Source organism: Myotis myotis, unplaced genomic scaffold (genome assembly GCF_014108235.1).
Source record: "Myotis myotis isolate mMyoMyo1 unplaced genomic scaffold, mMyoMyo1.p scaffold_m19_p_2, whole genome shotgun sequence".
NCBI lineage: Eukaryota > Metazoa > Chordata > Mammalia > Chiroptera > Vespertilionidae > Myotis > Myotis myotis.
Window position 1 is genome coordinate 93,473,979 of NW_023416324.1, and position 25,625 is coordinate 93,499,603.

General features: G+C 42.7%; 1 protein-coding gene across 3 annotated transcripts; it reads right to left on the reverse strand.

Moving 5' to 3' along the window:
• Positions 1–312: 312 nt before the first annotated feature.
• Positions 313–24,290, reverse strand: NQO2 (N-ribosyldihydronicotinamide:quinone reductase 2). Of its 3 annotated transcripts, none has more exons than XM_036351842.1 (7): positions 24,029–24,290; positions 19,275–19,409; positions 16,465–16,629; positions 6,172–6,302; positions 3,774–3,887; positions 2,153–2,254; positions 313–528 (listed from the first exon to the last, which is right to left on the reverse strand). In XM_036351842.1, the coding sequence occupies exons 2-7, from the start codon at positions 19,279–19,281 to the stop codon at positions 397–399; spliced, it is 651 nt and encodes a 216-aa protein (XP_036207735.1). In that variant the 5' UTR covers positions 19,282–19,409; positions 24,029–24,290; the 3' UTR covers positions 313–396. The 3 variants fall into 3 exon arrangements, with proteins under 3 accessions (XP_036207735.1, XP_036207734.1, XP_036207733.1); XM_036351841.1 differs by having other exon boundaries at positions 313–573; XM_036351840.1 differs by having other exon boundaries at positions 313–614.
• Between the last annotated feature and the right edge of the window lie 1,335 nt (positions 24,291–25,625).

The following is a 25,625-nucleotide window of genomic DNA, read 5'->3' on the forward strand; positions in this document are numbered from 1 at the left end:
AGTGCAAACAGCACTAAAACGCTGGCTATGGAAAGATTGAAGTTTCCTATGAAAAAAACAGAAACTCAAGTTATGAAATAAAACAAACACAAATTAACAAGTGCAGCTTAATGTGAAGAGGAATATCTGAAAACAACATTACCCATGAAGAATGAATATACGGAGAGGGACAGCTATCAGAAAGGAAATAAGCCTGGGTGAATAATGGTATTAGAATAGAATTCAATAGGACCAGCTGATTCGAGAAATTTTGGACCTGGCTGTATATCCCTCTGAAGAAACCCATTCGCACACCTCAGTAAACAGATCCAGTGAACTTGTTGTAACTGAGTTTTATTAGAGCAGCATCTTCTCTTCCCATGCGCTTGCATCACCTAGTGTGTTGTTCACATGACGTTACTGCCCAAAGTACCAAGAGTGCGTGCAGGGGATGGGCACTTCCTTCCAGATGGTCTCCAGCCTCTGGGCCCAAGATGCCACCATCTGCTTTCTTTCCTCTTCTGATGCAGTCTCAGGAGCAAAACTGATCTGGGGGGCGAGCACTTTAAATCCACAGAAGTGCAAGGTGCCATGCTACAGCCACAAAGCAGGAAGAATTGATCGGAAGCCACACCCTTACACAGCATTCAGGTGAATAATTAAAGGAGGGAGATGATATAAAATAAAACTTCAAAAACACAACTGGAAACCTTGAATGCTACTGGGTAACTGAAAACTACGAAGTGCCCTATAACCTTAGGATGCTATTACCGGGGAGGTGAAGAATTCTGGGCAACAAGAAGTTCCAAATTCTATTCTGTTCATTGATCTTTGCTACTGACTCAGACAGCGAACTTTATGGTTTTGACTGACTAGGCAAATTAGTATTCATTTACATGATAGATTATTCTAGAATGAGATTATTCTAGCTATAATGTGCACTCTGGAAGGTTTCTCAAGTTATGTATTAAATAAAAACAATAAGAAGTTTGAAGCAACATTTATAGTATACCACTTAGGTGAAAAAAATATAATAAACCTAATAATAATAATATAGATTATTAAAAATGATTATTTTTAAGGTGAAATTAAGAGTACTGACTTTGCATTTTTGTATTTTATAGTCTCACTTTTTTCTTTTATGCACTTTTACAAAGTGAAAAAATATAAAGATTTTTTTTAAAACAAGAAGAATTTAAGTGTGTACAATGGCACGTGAGAGACCAGTTGGCCCTGAAGAAAGACATTAAGGCTTGTAAATAATCATTTCTTTCTCAGGGCTTCACTAAGTGGAATCCCTGTGTCATCTCCTTTCAAAGAAGACCACATTTTCTTTCCTAGAAATATCCCTCTCCTTCCCTTAAACCCACACTCTGTCCAGGCCTACCCTACCAGGGTTGGTGGGAGGGCAAGAGGCCCACACATCACCGTCACATTTTAAAAGTGAGCTCACCAACTTTTAAATATGTGATCACTCCTCCCTGGACAACCATCCCCTCATAGCAATGTGAAAGAACGTTCCCATCTCAGTTATGGAGTCTCCTGGCAGTTCTCTGCTCCTCCCCTCAACCTGCTTGAACCTGCCATGCCCACTGCTTTCCCCTTTGCAAACCACCATCCCCAGGGCCCCTGGGCCCAGGGGTGCGCACACAGTCGGGCCTGAATCCTGGGGACCTGAGTGAGGTGCTCTGAGGAGGAGGCACAGCCCGGGCCCCATGGACCTCCTCTGTGGGGGGCGTGAGGCTGTTGGGAATGCCAGGCCCAGGCACCTCTTGCCAGGGTTGGAGGGCGATGCTGCCTTCAAGCAGCAAGGCCTGTGGAGGACTCTATAGCTCTGCGGGCTCAGTACCTGCCCAGTCCCCCACCAACCGCCCCCTTCCCCGGTCCCAGCCCCCGCCGGGGCAATCCTGTTATCTGCAGAGCAGATTCCAGCTAACCAGGCTTTTTCCTAGCTTCCACCCAAACAATATTGCAGCCTGTCATTATAATTTGTTTTGTCCCTATTGGCCAACCTTTTCAGTGCTGCTAAGTCAAAAAATTAAAAAGGGTAAAATGTTATAATTTCCTGTATCCAGATGGAGTCAAAATGAATGGGTTTCAGGCTTCAGTCCCACCTCATTTTGCACCTGGGGAAGCTGTGGGGAGAGGGGGTGGGGTGCAGTGCAATGGCTACCTGGAGGGGCCACAAGAAGTATTTAAAATCTCCGCTGACTCCAGTTTTCGTGTACATCTCGGCCGTGCTGCCCGTGGTTATGGAAAGGAGGGCCAGTTTACCCTGCGGAGGAGAAAGCATGTGTGTCATGTGAACCCCAGAGGAGGAGACAAATAAATGTCACTGTGACTCCAGCACAGAGCTCTGTAATGACCAGGAGGGGCATCTGGGGAGGGGCAAATACAACACTCCCACTTCCAGGAAGGCCAGCTACAGGTGACAGCTGCCCCCAGTGGGAGGCAGGGAGGGAGCAATCAGAGGGAATAGTCTGATCTCCCACCTCTGGCAGAAGGTGGGTTCAGCGCTGCAGGTGAGAAGTGGGCAAGGCGGGCGCAGACCTGGAGGGCTGGGAGGTTGGGGGCCGAAGGAAGCCAGGTCATGCCCACACATGGCACCACTCAGCAAATGTTAGCACACTTCTGGCCCAAGCCGAATCTTTGTGACTTAGTGTTTTCTTTATATGCACTATTTTCTGAAGCTTTTAGAATTTTAATAATCATGTATTTTAATAAGAAATTCATAGCTACCACGTGTTGGGTATGGACCAGCTTCCACGGGAAGCTCTGAGAGACGAACTGCGAGGGGAGCAGCGCCGCCAGCCCTCTCGAAGTCAGGGCCGCTCACCACGTGGCCCGCTTTGAGACCATTGTTATAATCTGATTGTTATTGAACAGGAAAGGAGTAAAGGGAAGACTAGAGAATATAGGCATGCCATTTATAAAGCTTTGCTAATTTAACACTATCCAAGTCTGTTCCCCACTGATTGATGTGGGAAGGGGCTGGACACAGGCAGTTTGGACGCATGCCCAGTAAAGAGATGTTTATCTGTCGATCACACCTGGGAGCAGGTAATTGACCAGAATGAGTGGGGCCACTGCGAGGGCATGAAACCTGAATATTTAAACAGCTGCACAAAGGTGTATGCTCTCTTGGTTCTCTGTCTGGAGCACTGGGCTCCCGGCTCTCCTGTTGCTGGGAGTGTCCTCCCTTGCACCCATGTGGCTCACGGCCATGTGGAATCCAAACGATAGGCTAATGGAATTTGATTAACTGATGCTGAACTGGACCCAGCTGCAACATGGAACAGACACTTTGGACACTGGCTTTGCTTTTGGAGCTGCTGGGACCTCAGCGGCCCCCTTTTCAGGACTGGGTTAATTGGCATCAGACATTACAACCCCAGGAATGGAACTCCATGCTAGTAAAGCTTTCTCCTACATCTCATTCACCTGGGGGGTATTCTGAAAATATCATTTCAGCGGTACACAAAAACCCCACTCCCACTCGTGTGCACCCAGACCACTAATTTCTCTAGCAGCAACACCACCCTCCTAGCAAAACTTCAGGCCCTCACAGCCATACACGTAGTGCACTGTGGCTGTGTCTGTGCCTCCCAGAGACAAAGCTCCGAGGCTTCAGAAACAATGCTTATATTCACCCACGTGCAGCGCACAGAGCTTTCTTTGCCCATAGTTGGTGCTCAATCAATATTTGTTTTTTAAAAAGTAAACTAGAAATATAACTCGATGAGATGCACTCTGTCCCTCCCTCAGTCTATAGTGATCCTTTACCCAGCACATACCTTGAGAAACCCGGAATCATAGAATCCTGGGAGGTCGAAGGCAAACCCCTGGCACAGCACCCTGTCCATCCAGCCCTTCAGGATGGCCGGCACGCTGAACCAGTACAGCGGGAACTGGGGACAACACCAAGGACAAACAAATGCTGCGGTTGTCTCAGGCTTCGTGGTTCAGTCTATCTCAGTGATGGCGAACCTATGACATGCGTGTCAGAGGTAACATGCAAACTCATTTTTTTGTTTGATTTTTCTGTTAAATGGCATTTAAATACATAAAATAAATATCAAAAATATAAGTCTTTGTTTTATTATGGTTGCAAATATCAAAAAATTTCTATATGTGACACGGCACCAGAGTTAAGTTAGGGTTTTTCAAAATGTTGACACGCCGAGCTCAAAAGGTTCGCCATCACTGGGTGACTGAAGGAATCCCGCTGCCCGCTTGCAGGGGGACTGAGCAGGCGAGTGTAACCCATGGGGCAGCACAAGTTGAGGACATTTCTTCCCTTTCAGTGTGAGGCATGCAGTGTGGGTTTGAGAAGGTGGAGTGGGGGGCGGGGGGCAGAGTGGACAATGGTGCTGGCTGCTGTCACAGGTGCCTCTGGTTCCTCTACGACAACCCCCTTATGCTGGACCCCGAGCAGACGGGGAGGCGCTCAGAAGCTCTGCTAGACTCGGATCTGTGGCGGCAGCCTGTGGCCGACACAATGGAAGGGACATGAGGAAGTGTATGAAAATAGATTCTGCCCCTTTGTGTGCCTGGGGGGAGCTGCTGGCATCTGGAAATCAGACTGAGTTAGGTTCTGGGAAGCTCCAGGTTTAACACAAACTAAAGCCTTACCCTCAGACCCCACACACCAGTAGTAAGATCTCCCCGAAGTTTTCGTGTTCTCCTGGAAGCCCTGACACTATGTCCAATAATGCCATCAATGCAAAGAGATGGACACAGACAAGAAACAGTTACTAAAGGCGAAAGGAGGACTGTGCTTCATGTGTTTTCACTCTAACTCACACTCAAACTCGGGACTTGCACTGATCCAAGCTCACAACCTACTTCTGTGTGATATTGGCAAGTTACTTAACCTGTCTGTGCCTCCTGTTCCTAATTTGCAAATAGGGCTACTCCTCGTCCCTAGCTCACAGCATTGTGGTGACGGAGGATCCAGAACAGAGTAACTGCTCAGTGAAGAGTGAGATGTGTATGGTAACAGTAGGAATGGGGCTGAATGAGACAAATAATCCAACAATGCAGACCCTGTTGGTAAAGTATAAGGAAGTGAGAAGGAGGGTGGAAGAAGAGAGGTGATATGGGGGGTTAAGAAAACAATTTAATAGTCTCAACAATAAAGATAAAGCTAAACAAAACAAAATAAAACAAAACAAACCATTATAAAAGAACAGGCCTTGGCTTGCTTAGCTACCCAGTTCCATGAGTGGTCAGCTGACCCCGGGAGTCAGGAAGGAGAATGAGAGCTGCTTGTGGTTCTGAGGCCAGAGTTGCTACAGCCCCATCATCTTTCTGCCAGAAAGAGGTGGCCTCGTCCTGCCCACTTCCTGCCCTCACCAGGGTTGGGAAGCAGACAATCTGGACCAATCAGTTCCATCTTGGAGACTCTGGATCTAGAGACTCCTGTCCTTGGCGTGAAGCTAGGGGAGGACAGAGCCAGCAGGTGGAGAGCAGATGAGACTCAGAGAAAGAAGAGCCTCTGTTTCCACTGTCCTTTGCCACCATCTGTCCTGGGTTCCAGGAGACCCAGGTGACCAGGGCCCTAAGAATAAATTCCCTTTTTTTCTAGTTTGACTTGTATTTCCATTACCCCAATGACTCTCAAAGAGTAAGTGTTGATATTGCTGCCAAGCTTAGGGTCACAAACTTGACTGCAAACCTTCTAGCTGTGGCAGGGAGTGGCCTTGATGAGTTAGGCCAATTCTTGGGCCAGATCTTTAGGTAGTGAATCCTGGCCCTGGAACAATTTGTGAATGAATACAGGGATGGTGGGCGGGTGAGGCAACCAATGAGAGGCAGGAAACCAATAGATTTTCCTCTTAATGATCAGGATATTTAAGGCAGGAGCTGCATGTGACCTGCTGGTGTAGATAACGCTGGTTTTCCTCCAGCCCCTGCCTGTCTGGGGTGGGGAAAAGAGGGAAATGAAAGCAACATGATATGACATTTCTTGGACCATTGGGCTAAAGGCAACATACTTCTATTTACTTGGGGGTCAGGATTTTGAATGAGTAATATTGGCTATATGGATCTCCTTACCCAACTAGGCATAAATAAGTGTGCAAATGTGCTGAAAACATCAACACCACTTCTGGAAGTATGAAATCCAATATTTGGAAAGAGTTTATCCATAGAATGAATCTAATTCAGTATAATAATTAGAGGAAAACAAACCTGAAATATCACTAGATCAGCTTCCTGAACCTTCTTCTGCTCATCGACTATGTCACTGGTAAGAGACTGCTTCTTGCAGGCTTCATATGCTTCCACCCCGTAACTGAAGACCTCGGGATTAGAGAGAGGACCTGGAGAGGAAGAGGCCAAATGTTCTCACTCTCAGGGCAACATCCACGGCCATCCAGGCCAAGCCCACTGGTGTCATTTACCCTGGACTCCCCAAAGCAAGTCACCAGATTGTCACTGAGACCCAACCAGGTATTCAGGCTATGGAATAAAAAGAAAGGAAGCTGCTTTCCTTACCTTCAAGGACTCAAAGTCCAGTAGGAGAAGCAGTGAAATAACTAACCAAATGATTAACATACGGTACAAAACAGAATTGGTCAGCTAGCTTAGTCCAGCGCTACAGCCCGATCAGCTTCATGTCATACAGTCAAGATGCATGTGGTCTAACTCTGGGTGTGTGCTAAGTACAGTGGTGGCCCTCAGGGCCAGTGACCAGCTCTGCTTGGGTGGGTTAGCAAACATATCTCTGGGAATGGGCTTTGTGAACTGGGTTTTCAAGATGGAGCAGGAGTCACCAGGCAGCCTGGAACACTAGAGGGAAGTGAAAGGATGTTCTGGACAAAAGACACAAGGCACTTGACTGACAACAAGGTCAGCACATCTGAGGAGCTGGGGTGGAAAGCCAGTAAGGATGCCTGTGATGTATCTGCAGATGGGCCTCTGGCCTTGTGAGTTTTGCTAAGGAACTTAAGCTTTTCCTGCACATGGGGAGCCATGTGGTTTAAGAGGAGAAAAAATAAGTTCTGTGGTTTAGATTTAGAAAAGCTTCCTATAGCAGCAGGGGTATGAGAGCAAGCCTGGGGGTGGGGCAGAAGTCAGGTGGTAGCAGTGGGTGGGAGGAGGTTTTTCAGGGCTAGAACTTACAGTACCATCCAACAGCAACTAAGATGAAAGATGAGATATCTTGTTCTCTCACTTTAATTGGGCTCGTGTCAACTAGAATGACTCATCAGAAGGCATTCGTCAGCATTAACCACAGGTTACCCTTTACTGAGCACATCCTCATTGTCAGGGGCAGCGCTCCACACACTCCACCTTCTCTATCTTCACAACACCGGGTGAGATGGGTATAAATCCCAACTACCAAAGGGGAAACTGAGACTAAAGAGAGGCCACAGACTACTTCAATGCCCCAGGGCCCTAAGTGGCAGCAGAGGTGGGAGGTTGAAGGTGCATGTTTGAACCACTGCGCACTCGGGGTCTGGAGATGAGCCAGCAAGCTCCAGGTCGCTTGGAGAAGAGCCAAGAGGAGAACTGGACCCTCAGTGCTTCAGTAGAATCGCAATTTAAAAACTTCATTGTTCTTTGCCACCTCTTTTAATCTACCTACATTTCATTGTCATTCAAAAAGCACATATTGAGTGCCTTTGCATAAGGTTCATTATTGACAGGGAACCCTAGGAGGGTAACTGCCCTATAGATAGGTCAAAAGAGGTTACCTCTAATCTCATTATGGGCAAGGCCTTTAATTCAGGCCTTCCAGGTAGTTAAGGGAGGGGCAGAATTTTCTGTGGTAGAAAGTTTTATTTGCATGAAATTACATCCTTCACTTTCTTTTTTAAAAATATATTTTTATTAATTTCAGAGAGGAAGGGAGAGGGAGAGAGAGGTAGAAACATCAATGAGAGAGAATCATTGATTGGCTGCCTATGGCACACACCCACTGGGATCAAGCCTGCAACCCAAGCATGTTTCCTTGAACAGAACTGAACCCAGAACCCTTTGGTCCACAGGCCAACCCTCTATCTACTGATGGATAGGGCCATCCCTCAGTTTCTTAAAGTCCCATTTCTAATCTAGGCCTAGAGGAGGTGCAGCTGGTGATTCAGCAGCTAAAAGCAAGGGCAGTGTCCAAAATTTTCATTCCACAGTGGAGCTAGACTGGTACAACAGTCCATCAGCCCATTGTGTGGGGTCCACATGGCTCTGAGCCATATGGGTGAATGCGAGAGAGTAGGAACAGGAGAGCCTGGAAGCCTGGAGCACAAGAGGCAAGAGAGCAAGAGAGAGAACTCCCTTGTTTAGGAGCTTAAATTTATTAAATCTTTCCCTGCTTTCAGTGGCCACACCTCCTTTGGCAAATGACCAGTTCCCAGGTGTGATTGATAGATAAGTACCTTCCCTATGTCATCCATATTTTACTGGGCATGCCTATAATATTTGGTGTCCCCTTTGCTCCTTTCCAGTTATTAATAACTGGGTTTATTATAATGGTATTACTTACATTCTATTTTTAATTCCAAGTGCATAAAAGAAATTGCAAAACTGCCATTCTCAGGAGTACCCAAGAATGCTTCCTGGCAATGTTGTCAGTTTGGGTTCAAATAAACGTATAAAGTTTCTACAGGAATGGACATTCCTACCTTGGCAGTGTTAGGCACTTACATTTGTGTGAGTAACGGAAATCCCTCATTGTACCAGGAAGAGGAAGACGTCTACATCTCTAGAAACTGTTATCAATGGAGAAGGTTCAAACTTAAGTCTGCACAATCCTACCCTTGCTTACTGTGCCTTTCCTGGTAACCTCTCATAACTGACTCCCCACCCCCAACGTCATTTTTTTTTTGCCTTTAGCTAAAGATGGTATTTAAGGTGCTGGCTTCTGCCATTTTGAAGAGCTACTCACTTTTCCTGAGTCTCTCTCATGTATATGGGAAGAACAGAAGTTTAATTTGTTTTTCTTCTGATAACCTGTCTCATGCCAATTTAATTATTAGACCAGCTAGAAGAACTTAGAAGGGGAGAGGAAAAGTTTTCCTCAACAATATCAAAGCAATAATTTTTATTAGTGTGGGTGTGGAGAGACCTTTCTAAGCAAGAAGTAAATCCAGAGCCATAAAAGAAAGACTGACACATGGCTTGAAATAAAAGTTGGAAGCAACATAAATATAAATCAACATAGGAATGGGTAAGTTATAATACATACTGTTACCATTGTCATTAGCCAGTTATTAATAATAGGAAAGGAGTAAAGGGAAGGCCAGACATTATAAATTTGGCCATCTTATGGGTGAAGCATGGGTTGCTTCACCAGGAAGCTGCAATTTCACACTCCACAGGGAACCACTGCCCATTCCCTGCAAATCCCTGGGGGAAGGGACTGGACTAAAGGTAAGATGGGCACATGCACAGTGAGTCAGTGTGATGTAGGGAAAGCACTTGCCTGTCAATCTAATCTGGGAACAAAGATAATTGCCCAGAAGGGTGGAGCCACTGCAAGCCTTAGAAAATTTGGGAATACATAATCCTGAAACAAAGGAATTTTCTCTCTCTGGTTCCTCTGGCTTTGCTCCTGGTTACTTGCATTTGCCCCTGTTCCCTCCATACCCAATGGACTGCAGAAGCCATATGGCTCATGGCTGTGTGGACCCCACACATAAAGGACTGCAGCTGGGAACACAAGCTAAGGTAGCCTGATGCTTGATTGGACTGTGCAAATATGGTGTAGAAACTCTGAGCACTGTCTGTAATTCTAGCCCCACTGAAGACAAGACTGGGGTTTTTCCTTGGTGGATGGATGGAGATGGGACCATGGAAACTCAGGTGTTTAGTTCCATGCAAATAAATATCACTAATTCTCCCATGCAAATCTCAGAAAATTGCTTTACTCGTGACATCGCGAGAATCCCACTCCCACCAGCAACAGGCGAGGAAACAGAGAGCTCCCCACCGATAACAATACCAGGGAGTGCTACATAGTCTTTAAAAAGACTTCTGAATGCTGGAATAAAGCAAGGAACAATGGCTGTATTTATATCTGTGTCTATAGATTTTCTGATCATATACATCAATAAAAACTTTTTTTTTTTTTTATATTTAGAATAAGGTCTACAAGGATCCATACCAGAAAGTTAAGCTTACTTGACTCTGGGTACAGTGTAGTATGTGAAAATAGTTGATGATTTATTAATAGAAAATAAAGACCTGGAGAGGCAAGGATGTCAGCTATTATCTTCAGTACTAAATACTAAATATGGAGATCTCGTTAATGCAATTACAAACAAAAGGAATTTTAAGGTGTTAAACAGTGGAAAAGTAGAGGTGAAATGATCCTTATTTGCAGATTATGTGATTGTATATTGGAAACGCACAAAGCATCACCTGAAAACTACCACAGACAGTAAGTAAATGAGCAATGGTTGGATGCACACACACACGTGGATGCAGAGGTATATACCAAGATTAATCCTCTCTACACAGAAAAACAAAAATCAGTCCATAAGAATCAGGCAAGATCTCTAAAAGAAAACTTGTTAACCGACTTAGAGAGTTGTAAAAAAGACATGAGCAAATGAAAAGCCATACAATTTTCTCAGATAGAAAGAATTGGCATCATAAAAGCTAACCTGTAAATTTATCTACTTATTTAATTGATTCTTTAGAGAGAGGGAGAGAGAGAAACAATGATGTGAGAGTGAAACATTGATCAGTTGCCTTCTGCTCGTACCACCACTTGGTATTGAACCCACACCTGGGTATATGCCCTGACTAGGAATCAAACCCACCACCTTCTGGCATACGGGATGACGCTCCAATCAACTGAGATACACCGGCTAGAGCTCATCTGTAAATTTAACGGGATCTGAATTAAAATATCATCTGGTTACTTATTGAATCTAGAAACCTAATTCAAAAGATTTAATGGAAAATTAAAATGAAAATAGAAAATAAGGGAAATGAGGGTGACATACTCTATCATATATTAAATTTGCCAAAATAAATAAAGTCGTGTGGTAGAAAATAAACAAAGTCATGGACAGAAAACAAAGAGAAACTATAAAGTAGTGTGGATGAAAAGGGGCCACATACTTAACCAGACAAGCTAAGCGAAGCCTTATAAACTCAGACACCAAAAGTAACCACATAGCATGGTCTGAAATGAAAACATTCTAACTAAAAGCAGGTCATGTCCTAGGCTAGAATCTTCTGTGACAAAGGTCAATTTTGACCTTGATTGAGCCTGTCTAGTGTCTTTTTGCATCTACCATGACATGCCTTTGGAATGTCAAGGTTAATTCCCTTTTTCCTGACCCCTCCTGGCACAAACACAGCACCAGGGCAGAGACCACAAATCTCTCATTGTTCTTGTTATCATATTTATTATTGACTGTTAACTATCCCATACCCAAATAAAATAAGTATTTGTCTATCCATTTTACTTTTTATCCACGCCTAGAGGTTTCTCTGCATTGTTTTCTCCTGCTTCCCTAATCCATCACCAATGAACTTCATGTTACCCCTTACATCTTGCCCTTTGATTCTAATGCATAAAATAAGTGGTAAAACTGCCATTTTCCTAATCTGTTGAGATTTTGCTTCCCAGCAATTATTGTCAGTTTGGCTCAAATAAACTCATAAAAGTTCTCTAAAGGTTTGAATGTTTGTTATGTTGAAAACAGAGTAAAATATAAGTGGAAATTTAGATTACAATGAAGGTGGCATTTTAAATCAGGGCAAATAGCTGGATCATGCAATAAATGGTGGGAGAAAACTGAGTAGATAGTTGGGAAATACTTGGACTCATGCCTCACATTAGACACTGAAATAAATTTTGAATGGATAAAGTTTGTAATTTTAAAAAGTAGAATCTGTAAAATACTACAAGAAACTATAAAATGTTTAAAAAACTAAACTTAGAGTTTATATATATATATATATATATATATATATATATATGGCAAAATCCAGATCTTAGAAAGTTTGACCTTTGATCAAAAGCCAACTAATTAAAAGTAAATAAAATCCTGCATGGAAAAAAAAGATTATACCATAAGCACAGTAAAAAACAAAAAATTTGGTGAAAATGTATTTACAATTCAAATCCCACACTAAATGCTAATTTTATAATATATAAAGAGCTCTTTAAAATCAATAAGAAAAGGGAGGATTCTAAAATGGTGGCGGAATAAGTGGAAGCTACACTGACAGTCTCCCAGGACCAAAGTAGAAATACAACTAAAATACAGAAAAACTACCCAGAAAAATAACTGAGGACTCTGAGCTCCAACCCCAGAGTCCCCAAGGACAGAAAGAACCCTAATAATCAAGGACAGAAAGTGGAGACTGCATAGAGACTGGTAGGAAGTGTGGAGGGGCTGAGCCCTCACAGACAGCAGCTGAAGGTATGGAGGGATATCTCAGCTTTAGGAAGTTCCCAATGAGAACCCTGAGTCTAAATGCCAAGCTGGGCTCTACAAAACAGAGAACCAGAATTGAGAAAGGTGCCCACAGAACACCTGGTTGTTAATAGCAGTAGGATTGCTGTCAGCCAGGGAGAGGCAGCTAGAAATGCAGACACCCTCTTAAAAGGCAAATACAAAAAATTCTGTGTGCAGCCACTCACCTTGGGCTTTGGCATAGGGAGGGCAGAGTGGACTGAAGCTGTGTGAGGAGAGTCCAGAGTTGGGGGCTTTGGGGTTGGAGCTCAGAGTGTGGGCACCCTGATTTCATGCACTGAGTCATTACCTCATGCTGTAGAGGACATCTTTGTCTGGCAGATCTTTGCTTTCCAGGCAGTTTTTGCCTGGAGGAAGGCAGTTGCCCCACCTTGTTGGAAGACCTCTATCACCACTCTGATGTTGATAGCCTGAGGCTAACAAAGCTTGAGTGTCAATTGAACTGAAGGCAGAGGAAGATCTCTGTGGGCTCTGAGTCTCTGCCTGATCTTTTGGGCCTGAGGCTAGGAAAAGCAGACCCTGGTGCACATCTTGGTCCTTTCCAAAGGCACAAAGCCCCAGCAGAGGGAGCCACAACATGTGGATTGCCGATAGTTCCAGGAGGGTACTCAGGGAACGTCTCAGTGTCTAACATTGTCCTGTACTAGAAACTGGGAGTCATAGCGGATCTACCTAATACATAGACACAAACCCAAACAGGCAGTCAAATGGGGAGACAAAAAAACAAGCCCCAAATGAAAGAACAAGAGAATTCTCAAGAAGAGCTAAACAAAATGGACATAAGAAATTTATCAGATATAGAGTTCAGAATAATGATGGCAAAGATGATCAACAACATGAATAAAGATGAAAAAAAGATGACTGGGTTACCATGAGATCAAGAAAGAAATAAAAAACTTCCTGGATACCAATGAAAATGAACACACAACAACCCAAAAATCTCTGGGTCACAGCAAAAGAAGTTTTGAGAGGGAAGTTCATAGCACTACAGGCCTACCTCAAAAAACAAGAAAAATTAAAAAAAACCCATTTAACCCTACAACTTAAAGAATTAGAAAGAGAACAAGAGAAGTCCAGAGTATGTAGATACTTCGAGTGAGACATCTAGAAATCTTCTTGATGCCTGTCTTCTCAACTCAGAACCTGGGATTATAATCTGCTCCAATCACTAACCAAAACTTCTGTTCTTATAGAGATGACTCTCCTAAATACCTGATCATGTAGACCAAAGGCCTAACTTTGGGAACCCATAGGCATCAACGACTCCTGAAATGAGACACAGCTGTTTAAATGAACTAAACTCTTCTCAAGACTGAGTCTGATTTAACGAGAACTAAAACAACCTACCAACCCACCTTCTGAAATATGAACTTCTCAGGAAATTTTAATGGCAAGACTGAAGGAGTTCAGGACAGGCCACTTGACATGTGAATTATTTTGAGCTGAAGGCGACTGAGAACCTGCTGGCCCACAAACAACTTTTACTTCTCCCTAAGAGAATTTAAATTAGGACCTTGCCTATAATAAGTGTTATTAGCAGAAATAACTTTGTATAGGGCAGGGCAGACTTCTAATTACTGAACACCTGCTCTTATCATCCTGCAATGACCTTCATTCCCTCTGAAGCCCCAAGGTGCCTTATCTCTCCTTAGCTCAGAATGCCATATGTACTGCATTTTGCCTTTCTGTCTCTGAACCTCTCATGTATGTTGGGTTCCCATATGTATGCATGTACAAAATTAAATTTTGTTATTTTTTCTTGTTGATCCGTCTAATATTTATTGGACCAGAGGACAAAGGAAAATTTCTTCCTCCCCACAATAGTAAAACTCACTTATTTGAATGAGAAAAATGCAAATTAGAACTATACCAGGAACCAATTTTTTCACGTGTCACATTACCAATTTTCAAAAATTGATAACACTTTTGGAGACAGTGAGGAAATGAGCACTTGCAAGCATCGCTGGTAGGAGTGTAAACTGGTTCAACATTTATGGGAAGCAATTTGATATTACCTATAAAAATTAAAAGTGCACATTCCCCACACCAGCCATTCCACTACTAGATCTACTAGCATATGTAGGACAACACATGTGGTGATGATTATTCACTACAGCACTGTTTATAACAGCAAAAGGTGGACAACAACCTAAAGTGCCCTTGAGGCCCTAACCAGTTTGGCTCAGTGGATAGAGCATCAGCCTGCGGACTGAAGGGTCCCAGGTTCGATTCCGGTTAAGGGCATGTACCTTGGTTGGGGGCCCATCCCCAGTCGGGGGTGTGCAGGAGGCAGCTGATCGATGTTTCTCTCTCATCGATGTTTCTGACTCTCTATCCCTCTCCCTTCCTCTCTGTAAAAAATCAATAAAATATATTTTTTTAAAGTGCCCTTGAGTAGGGGCTACTTAAACTATGACATCCAAATAATGGAATAGTTTGTAGTAGTAAAGAAGGAAAGCAATGTGCAAATCAATGGATATAACATACTACCATTTTTAAAAATATATATTTTATTGATTTTTTACAGAGAGGAAGGGAGAGGGATAGAGAGTCAGAAACATCGATGAGAGACAAACATCGATCAGCTGCCTCCTGCACACTCCCCACTGGGGACATGCCCGCAACCAAGGTACATGCCCTTGACTGGAATCAAACCTAGGACCCTTGAGTCCGCAGGCCGACGCGCTATCCACTGAGCCACACCAGTCAGGGCTATACTACCATTTTTTAAAAATAGTGGAAAATATACCTGTAATTGCTTTATACAGCACAGAATGTCCTTGGAAGGACAGTGAGAAAATGGGTAACACTTATTATCTCAGGGCCAGAGAAACTGGTGTCCACGGGATGGTAAACAAACTTGCACTGTGGAATTCTCCACTTGAGAATTGTATATTATGTGTGCTGGTTATTTTTTTCTCTAAAATTTTTTTAAATTACAAAAATAAAAAGTAAGAAAACAAATAATCTGACTTAAAAATGGTCAGAGGACTTTAATAAATATTTTTCCAAGGAAGACATATAAATGACCAACAGGCACATGAAAAGATGTTAAATTTCACTAGCTATTGGAGAAATGCAAATCAAAACCACAATGAGATACCACCTAACACCTGTTAGAATGGCTATTATAAAAAAGACAAGAAATAACCAGTGTTGACAAGGATGTGGAGAAAAGGGAATCCCTGTGCTCTATTGGTGGGAATATAATTTGGTGAATCCACTAAGGAAAATAGCATGGAGGGTCCTCAAAAAATTAAAACTAGAACTACCTTATGACTCAGAAATTTCACTTCTGGGTATTTATCCAAAGAAAACAAAAAACACTAATTTGAAAAAATATAGGGTCCTCGTGTTCATTATAGCATTATTTACAATAGCTAAGGCATGGAAACAACCTAATGTCCATCAGCGAATACATAGATAAAGAAAATGTAGTATATATACAATGGAATGCTATTACTCCGCCACAAAGAAAGAATGAAATCTTAACATTTGCAACAATATGGGTGGACCTACAGGGTATTATTCTAAGTGAAATAAGTCAGACAGAAAAAGATGCATACTGTATGATCTCACTTACACATGGAATGTATATTTTTAAAAAAAGAACAAACAAATAAAACACCAAAAACCAAAAGAAAATAACTGAGTTCATGGATATAGAGAACAGATTGGTGGGTTTCTGAGGCAGAGATTGGGGAGTGGGCCATACAGATGAAGGGAGTCAAAGGTACAATTTTTAGTTATAAAATGAGTAAGTCATGGAGATGTTATGTACAGCATGGTGACTACAGTAAATAAGCCTATATTGCTCATTGGAAAGTAGCTGGATGGTGGATCTTCACAAGGAAAAGGGATATGTAATTATGTGAGGTGACGAGTGTTAACTGGACTTATTATAGTCATCATTTTGCAATGCATACAAATATTGAATCTTTACATTGTAAAGCTGAAACTAATGTTCTATCAGTTGTGCCTCAATAAAAAAATGCACACACCCAAAGAAAGAAGTTTTAAAAGACACAGCTTGTGTCCTGTGACTTACCAGTGATATCATTCCTTGTGGCTCTCGGCTCAAAGTCCATGGCATAGAGGTCAGACACGGTGACGGAGCAGCCCTGCTTGCTCAAGGTCTCCACAGCCACTTTCTTCAGACAGCCATTGAAAGACCGGGGCTCCTGGTGCGCATAGATGATGAGCACTTTCTTACCTAAGTTCAGAGAAGAAATGATTTCTCTTAAAGAGCAATTCTTCTTTGTCAAAATTCAAAAAGACTAAAACGGAAATGACGTGTAGGAGCATTACAGCATTTAAAGCTAAGAAATACCAACCTTTTCAGTGAGTGAGGTTTTAATCCAGTTATAGCATAGCTAATGGGTACTTGAGTTTACTAATATGCAAATATACAATGGGTCCAATTATGATCGGTCAAAACTCAAACAACCAAGTTCTTTCAAAGCCCAATCTAGCTTGGTTATCCTCTGAGAAGTTGGAGCCCTGTTCCCAAACTCAATGAAATGAAAAGCTCCCTGACTCATATTTTGTGCTAACCCTATGTGGGCAGGTATCAGCTATTGACACACAGTCTTGCTTTTTTTCCTCCAGCCCCATTGAAATGTCACACTTAAACAAGATATGAAAAAATGGACTCCTAGTACTACTCCAGGGAAGACAGGGTCGTAAGGAGCCCAGCTTTTGGATGTGAGATGACAAGAAGTGTAAGAGTCAGGTCTTATGGGTCCTGGCTGTGTCACTATTACCAATAGCTCCTGAAGCAGTATTGTCCTTGCTAGAAGATAACTTGAAATTATGCTCTGATTTTTTGCAAGAGGCAGCTCTGGTGATTTGCTTAAATTTTCCCAGGTAAAGCCTAAGGCCAAGTATTTAAACTGTTGATTTAAAATGTTCAGTTTAGGTCCTTAAGGAGAAAATACAAAGGTTAGTTTGAAGCAAACAATTTTTGGGCATTCCACTGAGTATAAAGGTTAAATTCCATGAGTTAATGATATACTTTTTTTTTTTTTTTAATTTTAACTTCTCAGACTCATTAGCCATGAATGGAGTCTACTTGGGAAAATTGATACAAATAAAATATTTATACCAATGGTTCTCAACTAGGGCAGTGCTGCCTCCCAGGAGATATTTCACAATAACTGGAGACATTTTCAGTTTTCATGGCTGGGAGGGTTCAGGGGATGCAGGGTGGGGTCGGTGCAGGGGAACTTCTGGCATCTGATAGACAGAGCCCCAAGGATGCTGCACAAAACAAAGGGTTTTCTGGCCCAAAATGTCAGTAGTGCTGAGGTGGAAAACCCCAATGTATAGTATCATATGTAAGGTGTACCATTATGTTCTGAAATTAAAAGATTTTTACGTTATACTAGTGTCCTAGTGCACAGATTCATGCACATTGAAAGGAAATTAATTAGAAGAAATATTTTAATATTGCTATTCACCCTTTCTCTATAATAGAAGTGTCAACCAAATTTATGATCAACAATTATAGATCAAAACATACGCATGCGATTGGCGCCAGTGAGAGCTTTATATGTATCACGCATGTGCCAGTCAACTTAGCCTTTTATATGGAATAAACTTGCTTAATTAGACTTGCTTTCTGAACTTTTTCCAGCCCAGTGAAGCACCCCAACTTCTCTTTCAGGTAATTGTCAGCAACACAGCAGTAAATATCAACACGAGGCACATTATTATTGTAGATCATGCAGAGAGAACAAAGGGTAAAATATTTAACTGCAGCAGTGTTTGACTATATTCTGCACAGTGAGAAAACCTGAAGTCATTTTCAAGGTCCACCATTTCTTACTTCTTTTCAGTTGGGTCAAGTTTCTAAGCTTTCTAAATTTCCATTTTCATTTTTCTGGCTAATGAAAATAGGATTCTACCAAGTCTCCTATCTACCTACTCCAGGACTTCTGTGAGGATCAAATGAGATGAGGCACATGAAAACGCTTCACAGACATTTGGTTAAAGTATAAAAAGTTTCCACCTGGCTATAAAGCAAGTCATGTTCCTGGGCTGAAGAAACTCCAAGGAGACTAGTTGCTAGGGAAAGGAAGCTGGGTTTTGCTATGTGACATCATTACCTGGCACCTACAGTGACTGTTTCCGGGCTGGGCTGGGCTGGGCTGGGCTATGGGCCACATTTTGCACCATGGGGTCTTGGCAGTGTTGGCTGTGATTTGGTGGGCTGTCACTCCAGGATGGTGGTGGGGCCTGTGTCCCACTTGGGGGAAGCTGAGTGTTGCTTTGTGGCGCCAGGTCCATGGTGCCATTTATTTTTAAATGGCCAGTGTGCATCTTGGCAGCTCCTGCATTGAGCATCTGCCCCCTGGTGATCAGTGCATGTCATAGCTACTGGTTGGATGGACACTTAGCCTTTTATATATATAGATTGTTGAGAGAAAAAAAGATGTAGCAGAATGGGGCCATGAGCAGGGAGACAAGTAAAGATGGGGCGTTATACTGAATTTTTAACCATGGTTACCCAGGGGGCTCATTCACGCAACTATATATTGAGCATCTACTATTCCCTGGGGTCATTCCAGAAATTGGATAAGCATGGCCCTTACTTTGGAGGAACCTATATTTTGGTAGGATTTTTTTTTTTATTGTTTTATTGCGTAAAGTATTACAAAGGGTATTACATATGTGTCCTTTTTGGTAGGATTTAAATAAATAATAAGTAAGAAAATAAAAAAATAAAGTAATTCCAGGTAGTGATCCACATAAACAAAACAAGTTTTATACACTTCAGTGTTATTTAAATTTTTTCTAACAACATATTCAACTTTTACTTAAAATTTTAATTTAGAAAAGTTAATAGCTAATAGTCACCTGCCATGTTCTAGGCAGATGGATTTCTCTCAGACAGGTCACAGAGGAGGTTTGCTTTAATCCTAAGCACAGAAGGATTCTGAGTGGTGAGCCCCAGGCTTTCAGATGTAGTCAGTCTCCTCAGGCCTCAACAACCTAGAAGAGAAAAAACAAATACTTGAGGGAGGTGGGGAGACAAGGAGGTGAGGTTGAAGTACTGGCTCCAGGCCTCACCACCACTTTGTGAAGGACATGCAAATGGATCAGCAAAAGGCTTTTGAGGAGAGGCCAGGCGCCAGTGAAGAAGCTGGTGGTGAATGGGCAGAAAAAGAAGTGGATTCTGAAGTTCACCAGTGACTGCCCCACTCTGTAGCAAACAGAATCACAGCTGGGAAATTTGGTGGAGGCACTGTAACCAGTGAAAGAAGCAAGAGCGAGATCACTGTAACCTCTGAGGGGCCTTCTTCCAAAAGGTATTTGAAATATGTCACCTAACTCCAAAGTCAGATAAAGACACTACAAAGAAAGAGAATTACAGGCCAATATCCCTGATGACCACAGATGCTAAAATCCTCAACAAAATATTAGCAAATCAAACCCAGCAATATATGAAAAAGATCATACACCATGATCAAGTGGGATTTATTCCAGGGATGCAAGGCCGGTACAATATTCACAAATCAGTAATGTGATACGTTACATAAAAAATTGAAAGAAAAAAATCACATGATCATATCAATAGATGTAGCAAAAGCATCTGACAAAACCCATCATCCTTTTTTTTGATAACAACTCTCAGTAAAGGGAATAGAGAGATCTGACTTCAACATAATAAAGGCCATATATGACAAACCTATAGCCAACATCATACTCAATAGGGAAAAATTAAAAGCATTTCCCCTTAGAACAGGAACAAGACAAAGATGTCTGCTTTCACCACTCTTATTCAACATAGTTCTGGAAGTCCTGGCCACAGCAATCAGACAAGAAGAAGAGACAAAAGACATCCAAATTGGAAAGGAGGATGTAAAACTCTCATTATTTGCAGATGACATGATATTGTACATAGAAAATCCTAAAGACTCCACCAGGAAACTACTAGATTTAATAAATGAATTCAGTAAGGTAGCAGGATACAAAATCAACCTCCAGAAATCGATGGCATTTTTATATACCAATAATGAACTCTCAGAAAGAGAAACTAAAAAAGCAATCCCTTTTACCACTGTAACAACAACAAAATAATATACCTAGGAATAAACTTAAACAAGGAAGTAAAAGACCTGTACTTGGAAAATGATAGGACATTGAAAAAAGAAATAGAGGGAGATACAAATAAATGGAAGAATATACTGTGTTCATGGATTGGAAGAATTAACATCATTAAAATGTTTATACTGCCCTAACCGGTTTGGCTTAGTGGATAGAGCGTCAGCCTGCGTACTCAAGGGTCCCAGGTTCAATTCCGGTCAAGGGCATGTACCTTGGTTGCGGGCACATCCCCAGTAGGGGGTGTGCAGGAGGCAGCTGATCGATGTTTCTCTCTCATCGATGCTTCTAACTCTCTATCCCTCTCCCTTCCTCTCTGTAAAAAATCAATAAAATATATTTAAATAAAATATATATATATATATATATTTTATTTAAAAAAATGTCTATACTACCCAAAGCAATATATAAATTCAATGCAATCCCTATTAAAATACCAATGGCGTACTTCATAGAGCTAGAACACATACTCCAAAAATTTATATGGAACCCGAATAGCTGTAGCAATCTTGAGAAAGAAGAATGATGTAGATGGGATCACGATACCAGATATTAAACTATACTACAAAGCCATTATAACCAAAACAGCCTGGCACTGGCACAAGAACAGGCATATAGACCAATGGATCAGAACTGAGACCCCAGAAATTGATCCACTCCATTACAGTCAATGAATATTTGACAAAGGAAGCAAGAATATACAATGGAGTAGACAGTCTCTTCAACAAATGGTGCTGGGAAAACTTGACAGACCATGCAAAAAGATGAAACTAGAACACCAACTTACACCATACATAAGAATAAACTCAAGATGGGTAAAAGACTTAAATGTAAGGCATGAAACCATAAAAATCTTACAGGAGAACATAGGCAATAAAATCTCAGATATCTCACGTAGCAATATGCTTATGGATACATCTCATAGGGCAAATGAAACCAAAGAGAAAATAAACAAATGGGACTACATCAAAATAGAAAGCTTCTGCACAGCAAAAGAAACCATCATTAAAATAAAAAGGGAACCCACTGTATGCGAGAACATATTTGCCAATGATACTTCTGATAAGGGGTTAATATAAAAAGTATATAAAGTACTCATACAACTCAACAAAAGGGAGAAAAATAATCCAATTTAAAAATGGGCAGAAGACCTGAATAGACATTTCTCCAAAGAGGACAACAAATAAATGGCCAAGAGATAATGAAAAAATGCTCAAAGTCACTAATCATCAGAGAGATGCAAATTAAAACCACAATGAGATATCACCTCACACCTGTCAGAATGGCTATCATCAAAAAATCAACGAACAACAAGTGCTGGTGAGAATGTGGACAAAAGGGAACCCTAGTTCACTGCCGGTGGGAATGCAGATTGGTTCAGAGACTATGGAAAACAGTATGGAGTTTACTCAAAAAATTAAAAATGGAACTGCTGTTGACCCGGCAGTCCCACTCTGGGAATATGTCCTAAAAACCTAAAACACCAGTCAGAAAGAATATATTCACCCCTATGTTCATAGCAGCATAATTTACAATAGCTAAGATTTGGAAACAGTCCAAGTGCCCATCAGTAGATGAATGGATAAAAAAGCTGTGGGACATTTATACTATGAAATACTATGCAGCTGTAAAAAAGAGAGGAATCGCTTACTCTTTGGGACAACATAGATGGACCTGGAAAATATTAAGTGAAATAAGCCAATCTGAAAAAGACACATATCACATGATCTCACATATTTGTGGAATCCATTGAACAAAATGAATTGACCAACAAAATAAGACCCAAAGCATAGAGGCATGGGACAGACTGACATACCTCAATGTGGGATTGGGGGAATGAGAAGAGATAAACCAAAGAACTTATATATGATCTGAGGGGTGGGTAGGGGTTGGGAGGAGGGGACAAAGAGATGGGGGGGTGGAAGATATCTGTAACACTATAAAATACATTAAATAAATGGTGATCCCCCCAAAAAAAGAAAAAAAGAAAGAAAATAAAGAAGTTTAGCAGATAAAATGGCTGGACTGTGTTTGATATTTTAGGATAGAAAGGTCCAAGAAGGTATCTCTAAGCACAGATGAATGATGATAGGACCAAGCCATGTAAAACCTTGGGAGAATAGCAAGTACTAGTAAGAGGCCTGAGTTGGGAACTGACCTAGAGTATTCAATAAACCCTGTTTGACTAGCCTGTGGTTAAACACAGAATTTTGGTGGGCAATGCAATCAGAGGTGAGTGGGATCAGCAGGACTGGGGTGAGGACATTATTCTAAGCATAACAAGACAGCCACTGGAGCGCCTTAAGCAGGAATGATATGTCCTGATTACTTTTTAAAAAGTTATCATTGTCACTTCAGACTCATATAATAACTTATCCTGAGCTTCCTAAGATGAAGGCCCAAAACAATTTTGGTTGGGGGGAAATTATTTAAGTTTAATGCCTCTAGCAGGACATGTATTCTGTATTCCCAGGCCCCACCATTCCCTATTGCTTGCTTGGCCCAGTTACATATTCACATCACATGCCTGGTCACTTGAGGCATTTGCGTTTGTGACTCCCACGCTCCTACAATTCTCCAAGTTGTACAGAATAAGAAACAGGCTCAGGAAGTTACTTGTTCCAAATAAAACATTTGAGCCAGGCTTTGGACTTGCTGTCCAGTGCCCTTCAGTTCCCGCTCACTGCCCTTCCTTACACCCCACTCCACAGCAGTAATCCTTCTCCTTTGATAAGAATTATGCACTCAGCCAGGTCGACAGAAAAGAACCACGCGGTTACGAAACTACGTAGACTGCATCAAATAGGCTGATATTGTTGGTGTGCATTACTTCTTAATCAGTACCCAGAAGCTGTTGTGTTTTCACTTTGCCTCTTTACACACTGGCAGGCTCTGTGCCTGTCACCCCAGGTAGATAGCATTTCACTAGGTAACTAGACCACTGTCTGCATGCCCATTTGTGACCGTTTCTCCATTTCTGGGCACTTGGGTTATGTCCAGAACAATACACAGCACTGCTAGAAGCATATAATATTTAATACATGCCCCTTTCCATGTATTTTTTGGCTGATATTTTAAGGGAAATTAAAGGTTAAAGAAGCTGTTTAAAATGTTTAAAGGTTCCGTCACAGACTGCCACAATGTACTGGACAAAGGGCGAGCTGTGGGGCGCTGGCCTTATTTGGCACCCCCTTCACGAACTGATCTGAGCCTGTTTCATTGTAAATTTCCTCACTTGTAATAGGGCTGAGAGCAGATCAGAGGAGCCTGTTATAACCAGGCCTGGCATGCGGTAGGATTTCGGAAGAGGTCCGTAAAAATCCTGACTTTGAAAGGGTCAGTGGGCCACGGTAGGAGGAAGCATGGGGACCAGTAAGTCCACTCTGGCCGGGACGTGAAAATCCGCAGAGACCTCTCCAGCCTGCAGTCCCCTCCAAGAGCGCGCGCTGAGCTCCGGGAGCTGCGCCGGCCAAGCCCCCGGGCCCATGGCAAGAGGCGGCACTCACCCTCCCGAAGCGGACGCCCCGGGAAAGAAGCGTCAGGGCCGAACCCGCGTGGGCGGGAGGGAAGCTCCGGGCGTCCACGCCAGGTTCCGGCCGCTGGGGCCGCGCACTCGCAGCTGCCAGCCCGAGGACAGACTGCCCTGCTAGGCACAGACCCAGCGGCCAGGGGAACTTGGGTTGCACAAGGCCTGGTCCCGGGCGCCCTGCCCCCGGCTCCTCCCAGGGCTCCTCTCCCGCGCTCCGCCCCTGCCAGCTCCAGGGCCGTTCTTTGCCCCCTCACCCCTCACCCCGCCGCCCCGCTGCGGCCGGGCCCCACCCACTACCCTGCTCCGTTTCCTCAGACAAAGCCCGCTGGCCACGCCCCTGGCCCCGCCCTGTGCCCACTCTCCTCCCCTCGGATTGAAGCCGCACCTGTGTTGGTTGAGTGCTGTGGGTCAGGACGGTGGGCCCACCGTGCTTGGAAGAGGGCTGCTCTGCTGCCCAGATAGGGATCTAGGGTAAAAAGTGAAGGTACATAGCTTAGCTATTGTAAGTAATGCTACATTGAACACAGGGGTGCGTTTATCTTTTTGAAATAGTGTTTTCGGATAAATTCCCCAAAGTGGAATTGCTGGGTTGTATGGTAATTCTAGTTTTAATTTTTCGAGGAAAATCCTTACTATTTCCCATTGTGATTCCACCAATTTACAGTCCCACCAACAGTGCAGGAGGGTTCCTTTTCCCCACATTCTGGCGAACATAGTAGATCTTCTAACTGGTGTGAGGTGATAGCTCCCTGTGGTTTTGATTTGCATTTCCCGGATGATTAGTGATGTTGACCATTTTTTCATGCCTGTTGGCCATCTGTACGTCTTTGGAGTAATGTCTGTTCAGGTCCTCCACCCATGTCTAAATGAGATTGTTTTTTCTTTTTTTTTATGTTGAACTGTATTCAGAAGTACAAACTGCTAGTTATAAAAACATCACAGTGATGTAAAGTACAGCTTTGGGAATTTAGTCAATAATAGTAATAATGATGTGTGGTGCCAGGTAGGTACTTACTGTGGTCGTTGCTTTGTAAGGTATATAAATGTCTAAGCACTGTGTTGTACACCTAAAAGTAATATCCTATCTAATAAAAGAGAAACATGGTAATTAGCGTACGACCGCTCCCATTGGCTAATCAGGGCAATATGCAAATTAACTGCCAGCCAAGATGGCGGCCGGCAGTCAGGCAGCTTGAAACTAACATGAGGCTTGCTTGCTTCAGTGACGGAGGACGCCAACGTTCCCTGCCTGCCGCTGCAGGCCTCTGAGCTGCAACTCTAAGCAACTATGTAACAAATATAAAAGCTAAACAAAACCCCAGAAACCTGCTTTAGTCCGCCGGGCTTCAGCCAGCAGGATCACAACATTGTAAGCAAAAGCCAGAAACCTACTTTCAGCAGCGGAGGCCTAAGAGCTGGAGCCAAGCCTCAAAGCTAAAGCTGGCCCAGAATAAAAAAAAAAAAAAAGAAAAAAAGGAGCGGTTGGGAGCTTCAGTCACCCCCAGCCTGAAAACAGCCCTCAGCCCCTCACCCAGACTGGCCAGGCACCCCAGTGGGACCCCCACCCTGAAGGA